We start from the raw sequence: 8,877 nt of genomic DNA, 5'->3' as shown, positions 1-8,877 counted from the left end.
AAAAAAAAAAAAGAAAGTGCTAGACCAGGGAAAGTGATTGGTGCTGATTCTTCTGATGAAAGATCTGGACCTCTTGTGTAGCTGTTTGGTGAAGTTAGAGTTGGAGACCCATTAAAATTCTATTTCAATAACTAGAATGTAATTTTAAGGAAACAGTTTAGGTAGAAGTCTAAACAAGATATTAGGAATTGGACATTTGAGGGAGAGGATATTTGAAGGCCATTACTCATGGTAATAAGGCATGTGTTTACTGACAAGTCAATGGAAGAGTTGCCTGCTGAATCCAGCCAGTGGCTGCCTTTCTATCTCTGCTGGTCCCTTATCCTGATGTAAAGCCAGTTACATTGTTCTCTCTAGTGTAGAGTATCTCCAGACATGGTCCTCTGGCAGGAAATTGAGATCTGATGAAGGGCAAAATGGGATGAAGGGCCTGGAGCAGGGGTCCTCAAACTTTTTAAACAGGGGACCAGTTCACTGTCCCTCAGACCGTTGGAAGTCCTGACTGCGGGCCCAGGACGAGTTGGCTGCTAAGCAGGACAGGCAATGGGGGCAAAAACACCTGGTGGGCCAGATAAATGTCCTCGGCGGGCCACATGTGGCCCACGGGCCGTAGTTTAAAGACCCCTGGCCTTGAGTCTTGGCCTTACATTCCAACACCACCCTTACCCCACAAGAGTAGGACATTGAAGCACATAGTAGTACTGACCTGTCCTTCCTGCTTTTGCAGAAGGGAATGGGGTTGGGCGCTAGGAAGGTATGGAAAAAGTAATCTTGTGCTTTGTCCCATCTCCACTGTGCTCCTAGGTTTTGATTATGCTCCAAGGCCTGTAAGGTTTGGTGTTTTCCTTTCAAGATGCCACTTTCAGACTTTATTCTGGCTCTGAAGGATAATCCCTACTTTGGGGCTGGTTTTGGGCTAGTGGGTGTGGGCACAGCCCTGGCCCTGGCCCGGAAAGGTGCCCAACTGGGGCTGGTGGCATTCCGGCGCCATTACATGATCACACTGGAAGTCCCTGCTCGAGACAGGAGTTACGCCTGGTTACTCAGCTGGCTTACTCGTCATAGTACCCGTACTCAGCATCTCAGTGTCGAGACTTCGTACCTTCAGCACGAGAGTGGCCGCATTTCCACCAAGTTTGAATTTGTACCCAGCCCTGGGAACCACTTTATCTGGTAAGGTTAGGAACCAAGAAGGGCGCTGAGAGTAGAAAAGGAGAATGAAAGGACCTGGGTTTGACCCATGTACTAACTCTATTTTGATTATTTTCAGGTATCAGGGGAAATGGATCCGGGTAGAACGAAGTCGAGAGATGCAGATGATAGACTTGCAGACAGGGACTCCTTGGGAATCTGTTACCTTCACAGCCCTGGGCACTGACCGAAAGGTTTTCTTCAACATCCTGGAAGAAGGTGTGGGATGGCACAGGCAGGCACCCTTGGGGGGTTCCAGGGAGGGGACATTTGATATCAGAGAAAGAGCAGTTTGGCGAGGAGGAATAAGAGGATATGGGGTGGGCACTGTGGCTCCCGCTTGTAACCCTAGTGTTCTGGGAGGTCAAGGTGGAAGGATTGCTTGAGCTCAGGAGTTTGAGATCAGCCTGAGCAAGAGCAAGACTTTAGCTCTACCAAACATAGATTAAAAAAAAATTTTTTTTTTTTTTTTTTTTGGTTTGAGATAGAGTCTCAAGCTATTGTCCTAGGTAGAGTGCTGGGGCATCATAGTTTAAAGCAACCTCCAACTCTTAGGCTCAAGTGATCCTCTTCCCTCAGTTTTTCTATTTTGGTAGAGACCGGGTCTCGCTTTTGCTCAGGCTGGTCTCACACTCATGAACTCAAGCAATCCATCTGCCTTGGCCTCCCAGAGTGCTAGGATTACAGGTGTGAGCCACCAAGGCAGGCCCTAAAAATAGAAAAATTTAACTGGCCATGGTGGCAATCACCTGAAGTCCCAGCTACTTGGGAGACTGAGCCAAGAGGATTGCTTGAGCCCAGGAGTTTGAGGTTTCTGTGAGCTAGACTGATGCCCAAGGATTCCAGCCTGGGTAACAGAACAAGACTGTCTCAAAATAAACAAACAAAGCCAAACCCATAGGTGCAAGGGACCAGAAGGAAGCTATTTGGCATAGTTCTGCCTAATTGGAGAATCAGCTATAGTAAAGAGAACTATTGGCCTTGTCTCATCTTTCCTTCCCAGCTCGAGAGCTAGCCTTACAGCAGGAAGAAGGGAAGACTGTGATGTATACAGCTGTAGGCTCTGAATGGCGCCCCTTTGGCTATCCCCGCCGGAGGCGGCCACTGAGTTCTGTGGTTCTACAACAGGGTCTGGCTGACCGAATTGTCAGAGACATCCGGGAATTCATTGATAATCCCAAGTGGTACACTGACAGAGGTAAGAAGAGATCTTGGGTGTTTTTGATGTTTTAGAGCAGGAGATAGGCTGGTTTCTGGCCAGATGTGGCAATGTAAAGCTCTAGCCCAGTTCTCAGAGATAAATGGAAAAGAAAAGTTGCCTACGAGGATAATTTATCAAGGTCCTCAGGCCTCCAGAGGGCAGGGCTGGGAATGAATATGGGTATTTGGGGCATATTACATGATTCATTTTCAGTCTCAGTCACCCTGGCTCTATCCCTAGGCATTCCCTACAGACGTGGCTACCTGCTTTATGGGCCCCCTGGTTGTGGCAAGAGCAGTTTTATGTGAGTAGAGTCACAGTTTCTCTTAGCTTTGCAGAACAGTCTTTGTGGAAAAGCTATGCTGCTGGGGTTGGAAAGAGAAATGAACCTGGGGAAAAGAGATAAGGATAAACATATGGAACATTAGAATGAGTAGTAGAAGTGAGGCCTCTAAGACATACCTCCTAGGACTGTGAAGAAACAAAGAGCATTTGGGCCCAGGTAAGAGTTCCCAGATTGCTTACTGCCTCTTACTGTCCCATCCTCCATAGCACAGCCCTGGCTGGGGAATTGGAACACAGTATCTGCCTGCTGAGTCTTACGGACTCCAGCCTCTCCGATGACCGGCTCAACCACTTGCTGAGTGTGGCCCCACAGCAGAGCCTGGTGCTCCTGGAGGATGTGGATGCTGCTTTTCTTAGCCGAGACTTGGCTGCAGAGAGTAAGTGAAGGCGTTGGGAGATGAAGGGGAGTGGTTCTAATTAAGGGCAAATTAGGTATAGGAGTAAATGAAGAATAGTGGAATAAGTAGAAGTCCAGAGGGCTGATGGAGGATACCTAGGTTAGCCCACAAAGGCACGGGTAAGTAAGGGAACATGGTAGGGAGTGTTTGTTTTTTGAGACTGAGTCTTACTGTGTTGCCCTCAGTACAGTGCTGTGGCATCACAGCTCACAGCAACCTCCAACTCTTGGGCTTAAGCGATTCTCTCACCTCAGCCTCCCAAGCAGCTGGGACCACAGGTGCCCACCACAACGCCTGGCCATTTTTTGTTGCAGTTGTCATTGTTTAGCAGGCCCAGGCCGGGCTCCAACCTGGCACCCTTGGTGTATATGGCCAGTGCCCTACCACCTGAGCTATGGGCACTGCCATGAGTGGGGTGTTAACTTTAAGTAGGGCTGTGACCACCCATGCTTTTCTTTTTCTTTGCCTTCCTCCAGACCCAGTAAAGTACCAAGGTTTAGGTCGCCTAACCTTCAGTGGACTGCTCAACGCCTTGGATGGTGTGGCTTCCACTGAGGCACGTATTGTGTTCATGACCACCAATCATGTTGACAGGTAAGAAGGAAAGGGTGAGATAACTCTGAAAATCAAGACTACTCACCCCCTTAGTGCCTTGGTAGGATCAGGAGTTTAAGGGGACCACCTTCTTTTCCATTGCCAGTATGACTGTTACTTGTGACTCTGCTTTCCCCTTAGGCTTGATCCTGCCCTGATACGCCCTGGGCGAGTAGACTTGAAGGAGTATGTGGGCTATTGCTCACACTGGCAGCTGACCCAGATGTTCCAGAGGTTCTATCCTGGGCAAGCACCTTCTTTGGCTGAGGACTTTGCAGAACATGTCCTTAAAGCTACAACTCAGATCAGTCCTGCCCAAGTGCAGGGTTACTTCATGCTATATAAAAATGACCCTGCAGGGGCAATTCACAATGCTGAGTCTCTAAGGAAGTGATCAGCCAGGATGTACTTAGTTCTCCCTCTAGGAAATCAATAAACACCTGCCACATATTCTGGTCTGACTTCCCTTCCTCAGTCACTGTATTTGTGCTTGAGTAAAAAGCAGGGACAGCAATCACAGATGCCTACAGAGGTCAGTCAGGTGGCCACAGATGATGGGGGCATAGCCTAAGACAAAGGGGAAGAAGAGACACTAGAATAAATGGGAAACTAAATTCCTCCACTTAAAGGCATTCAAATTAAAAAAATATACAGGCTCGGAGCCTATAGCTCAACTGGCTAAGGCGCCAGCCACGTACACCTAAGGTGGCGGGTTCGGATCCCCAGCCCGGACCCGCCAAACAACAATGACGGCTGCAACCAAAAAATGGCCGCGCGTTGTGGCGGGCACCTGTGGTCCCAGCTACTTGGGAGGCGGAGGCAGGAGACTCGCTTGAGCCCAGGAGTTGGAGGTTGCTGTGAGCTGTAATGCCACGGCACTCTACCCAGGGGGACAGCTTGAGGCTCTGTCTCAAAAAAAAAAAAAAAATACACATATAAATGACTATATTTATAACAGGTTATGAGTAACAGTAGTTCCTAAGGAATCTGCCCAAATGTTGGCATCCCAACTAGTTTTCCCTGAAAACTACTTGTTAGCTGTGCTAGCTGATGAGATGTCAAACTCTACCCGGATCTCTTGGGACAACAGACTTCAGAGCAAAGTCGGGGGTTGCTCTGCCAAACACCAATCTTACTAGGAATTTAGAAATTCCTGATTAGGAATTTACTAGGAATTATAACCTATACTTTATAGGCTAGCCAGTGCTGAACAAAGAGAGCCAAACAAGGCGAAATATCTTTATTGCCCCCCTCCCATCCCCAACTCCCTGTCCCCCCATCGTACTGCTAGGAACCATCCTCTGATTCCAGGCCCAGGGGTTCCCTCCGAGTACCAGGCCGGTGTGCTCCCTGGCCACGAGGCAGGCGGGGATAAGAACCTGGTGTCCGACCTTTGGAACGCTCCCAGCGAGCATAGTCCCGAGTCCTGCGGGGTGGGGGGCCCTGCCAGCTGCCAGGCCCCTTCTCTTGGGGAGGACCTTCAACCCCTTGGTTATGGGGTTCTGGCTTTAGGTCCATGGGCTCTTTGAGGGGCCTCTCAGGAGTTGGCAGTTCGTGGGTGTCACTGGTACCTTTGGGGGCATAGCATTCCCCTCCCTTCAAGTGCCTCCGTTCAGGCTGTCGCCAGGGGCCTCGACTGGGCTGGGGGATATCTAGCATAGATTTCTGGGTCTCGCCCAACCTCTGCTGATGTGGCCCAGCCCCAGGAGTCTTCTCACACAAGTACTGAGTGGCCACAGGCAGAGGAGTTGGCAGGGTGGATTTGGCAGTTGTTGAGGTGGACAGTTCTGCAGCAAGGGCACTAGGTGGTTGGGATCCTCTGGAGACATCAACAGTTGACTCAGGTTCCAAAGGGGCAGGAGGCTAGAAACAAGTGAGGGGATACAGTGAGGAAGATGTAGTTCCTCAAAGCAGGGAACTGCCCTTCTCCTACCATCTGGTCTCGCCACCACAAGCCTATAACCTCCCTGGTTAGAACAAATCTTATCCTAGGGCCATGCCAGAGTGGGGTTTGTAGGAAGGTTGGTGGTGGTGTAGGATGAGGGGGAAACCCTTCCCTCACCTGCTGAAGGCTGATGAAGTACCGGTTTCGCTCAGCCTCAAGGTCAATGATGCCCCCCCTTTCCTGCTGCCTCTGGTAGAGCCGTTTGCGCTCTTCTTGTTGGCGCAAACTCTCTGCATTAGGCTGGTACAACTCCTGAAGGGAAGGAAGAATAGCAGGGTAGAAACAATAAATAGGAGAAACAGGCAAATTTGAACCCCTTTTTTTCCAGGATTGCCTCAGGAGATCTGTACAAGTTCTTGATTTTGTCCCTTGGATTTGGGCTTTTTTTTTTTAAAAGACAGAGCCTCAAGCTGTCCCCCTGGGTAGAGTGCTGTGATATCACAGCTCACAGCAACCTCCAACTCCTGGGCTCAAGCGAGTTTCCTGCCTCCACCTCCCAAGTAGCTAGGACCACAGGCACCCACCACAATGCCTGGCTATTTTTTATTTTTTTTTGGTTGCAGCCATCATTGTTGTTTGGCAGGCCCAGGCTGGATTCGAACCCGCCACCTTAGGTATATGTGGCTGGCGCCTTAGCTGTTTGAGCCACAGGCGCTGAGCTGGATTTGGGCTCTTGAAGCCTTTGGCTCCCAGTGGGGCTATGGCTTTGCAAGAGGTACTAGGCAGGTCAAGCTCAGTTCCACAGATCCTATTAGATACAGACAAGATGCCATTCTCCCTCCTTAGGGAATGTCCAGTATTCCCGGCTCAAATTTGAAGGGAATCCCCTTACCATAGGGTGTTGGGGTTCAGGGGCTGCTTTCAGTGAGGCAAGGTCATACACGAGGGGCTCTCTGCACACTGGACACTGCACACCAACTGCCTTCTAAAAAGAGAAGACAATCAATAGTGTGACTGTTGTTTACAATATTCTATTGTATATTGTATATTCCAGGTATACTGATTTGATCTTTTTTTTTTTTGAGACGGAGTTCACTTTGTTACCCTCAGTAGAGTGCCATGGCATTACAGCTCACAGCACCTCAAACTCCTGGGCTCAAACGATCCTCTTGATTCTCCAGAGTTGCTAGGATCAGAGGTGCCAGCTAGTTTTTTTTAAGAGATGGGGTCTCGCTCTAGCTCAGCTCAGGCTCGTCTCCAACTCCTGAATCAAGCAATCCACTTACTTCAGCCTCTCAGAATGCTAGGATTACAGGCGTAAGCCACCATACCCAGCCACTGATTTGATCTTTAGAAATTATAAGTCTATATTACATTACCACATGTACCCTGAAACTATGTGTATCTAATAAGCATCGCTACAAAAATAAAAATAAGGTGGGAGAATTGTTTGAAGCCAGGAGTTTAAGACCAGCCTGGCCAAAATAATGAGACCCCCGTCTCTAAAAAAAATTTAAAAAACTATTGGTGGTGGGGGGCCCATAGCTAAGAGGTTAGGGCGCCAGCCACATGCTGTAAGGGGTGGTAGGTTCAAACCCAGCCTGAGCCTGCTAAGCAAACAAACAAAAAAATAGCCAGGCATTGTGGCGAGTACCTGTAGTCCCAGCTACTAGGGAGGCTGAGGCAAGAGATCACTTAAGCCCAAGAGTTTGAGGTTGCTGTGAGCTACAACACCACAGCACTCTACCAAGTGTGACAAAGTGAGAGTCTGTCTCAATTAAAAAAAAAAAAATTACTGGTGGTGCACCCCTATACTTAGGAGCCTGAGGTGTGAGGACCACTTAAGCCCAGGATATCCAGGTTACGAGCTATGATCGTGCCACTGCACTCCAGCCCAAGCAACAGAGCAAGACCTTATCTCTAAAAATAAACAAGACTTTTAAATTTTAAAAATTAAAAGAATAAAAGTAAAATTTTATATAGAGAAGAAATCATACCGCTGCTTCACAGGCCAGGGTGCCCCCCACATGCTGACTTCAGCCAGCCAGCCTAATCTGCAGCACACCAGGACTGATGGGGCACAGGCATACCTGGTCAGCAGTGAGATGAGACACAACAAGTGTTACCTCACTAGAGATCTCGGAACTCCCTGCCACCACATGCAATATGTAAGTAGATATAAGGATACCCTTTTCTCTGGAAACGAATTTCATTAATCTCAAACCATCTATACTACCCTAAAAAGGTTAATAATCATTGTGAAGTCAGCACATAAGGGTTTCAGGTGAGGGAGGAGGCTGGCAAGGCATACCTGTTTGGTCACGGCATGCTGCCGTTCCTGTTCCTGCTCCTTTCCTTGTGCCTTCAGCTCTTGCTCCATGTGCTGGATGTACCGAGCAAGACAATGGCAGTGGAAGTAGTGGTAACAGTGTGTTTTAGTAAAGGCCTCCTTCTCCTAGAGGAAGAACAGACATACGCACTAAATCTGCCCTCATCTTCCTATCCCAAGCAGACCCCAGGTCCCAAAAGAGAAACCCACCTGAAAACTATAGAGGCAGATGACACACTGGCCATGGGGGATGTTGTTATCTGTGAGAATTTCCTTCCCTTTCTGAAAAGAAATAAGACACTGCTTGAACAGGGCACAGGGGCAAAGATTGTGAGCAAAACCCATCTACTACTCCTAAGAGTGACTGAATGGACTCAACTCTCACCAAGCCAGTTACCATGTTTTTATGCATTTCTGTCTTAATACTCCCTCTACTTGGAATCAGTCTTGCTCCACCTCTTGCCCTGCGCCTCAAATTTGATCCTTCTAATCTCAAAATCCAACTTAATTATTCTTTCTCTCATTAAGTCACTTTTAATATATCTTAAACATGAAAATAATATGCCTTGGAGAGAAAAAAATGTTCTCTCCAAGAGACATATTCTTGGAGGCTTTTCTTTTCTTGAGACAGAGTCTCATTTTGTCGCCCTCAGTAGTGCTGTAGTGTCTTAGCTCACAGCAACCTCCAACTCTTGGGCTCAAGAGATTCTCTTACCTCAGCCTCCAGAGTAGCTGAGACTACAGGCATCTGCCACAATGCCTAGCTATTTTTAAGAGATGGGGTCTTGCTCTTCTTGCTCAGGCTTGTCTCAAAATTGTGAGCTCAGGCAATTCACCTGCCTCAGCCTCCCAGAGTAATAGGATTACAGGTGTGAGCCACCTCACTCAGCCTTTTTTTGGAGGTAGCGAGGCTTTTCTTTTTTTTTTTTTTTTA

General features: G+C 48.2%; 2 protein-coding genes across 2 annotated transcripts in view; one reads left to right on the top strand and one right to left on the bottom strand.

Annotated features, from left to right (window-relative positions):
* LOC100949740 (mitochondrial chaperone BCS1) overlaps nt 1–4,179 on the top strand; it is a 5,246-nt gene extending 1,067 nt beyond the window's left edge. Inside the window, exons 2-8 of the mRNA XM_012802212.2 lie at nt 805–1,173; nt 1,271–1,410; nt 2,195–2,389; nt 2,633–2,696; nt 2,945–3,114; nt 3,612–3,729; nt 3,871–4,179. Coding sequence (XP_012657666.1) covers nt 854–1,173; nt 1,271–1,410; nt 2,195–2,389; nt 2,633–2,696; nt 2,945–3,114; nt 3,612–3,729; nt 3,871–4,123 — 1,260 coding nt within the window. The 5' untranslated portion in view covers nt 805–853 and the 3' untranslated portion in view covers nt 4,124–4,179. The remainder of the gene's footprint in view (nt 1–804; nt 1,174–1,270; nt 1,411–2,194; nt 2,390–2,632; nt 2,697–2,944; nt 3,115–3,611; nt 3,730–3,870) is intronic.
* Nucleotides 4,180–4,940: 761 nt separating this feature from the next.
* The window catches only part of RNF25 (ring finger protein 25), an 8,899-nt gene continuing 4,962 nt past the window's right edge, over nt 4,941–8,877 (bottom strand). Inside the window, exons 6-10 of the mRNA XM_003784951.3 lie at nt 8,154–8,225; nt 7,926–8,069; nt 6,507–6,599; nt 5,792–5,926; nt 4,941–5,592 (exon numbers count right to left, since the gene is read on the bottom strand). Coding sequence (XP_003784999.1) covers nt 5,017–5,592; nt 5,792–5,926; nt 6,507–6,599; nt 7,926–8,069; nt 8,154–8,225 — 1,020 coding nt within the window. The 3' untranslated portion in view covers nt 4,941–5,016. The remainder of the gene's footprint in view (nt 5,593–5,791; nt 5,927–6,506; nt 6,600–7,925; nt 8,070–8,153; nt 8,226–8,877) is intronic.

This window comes from Otolemur garnettii, unplaced genomic scaffold (genome assembly GCF_000181295.1).
Source record: "Otolemur garnettii isolate 467f Iridium unplaced genomic scaffold, OtoGar3 scaffold00013, whole genome shotgun sequence".
Taxonomy (NCBI): Eukaryota; Metazoa; Chordata; class Mammalia; order Primates; family Galagidae; genus Otolemur; species Otolemur garnettii.
This window is presented reverse-complemented; position numbering and strand designations above follow the sequence as displayed.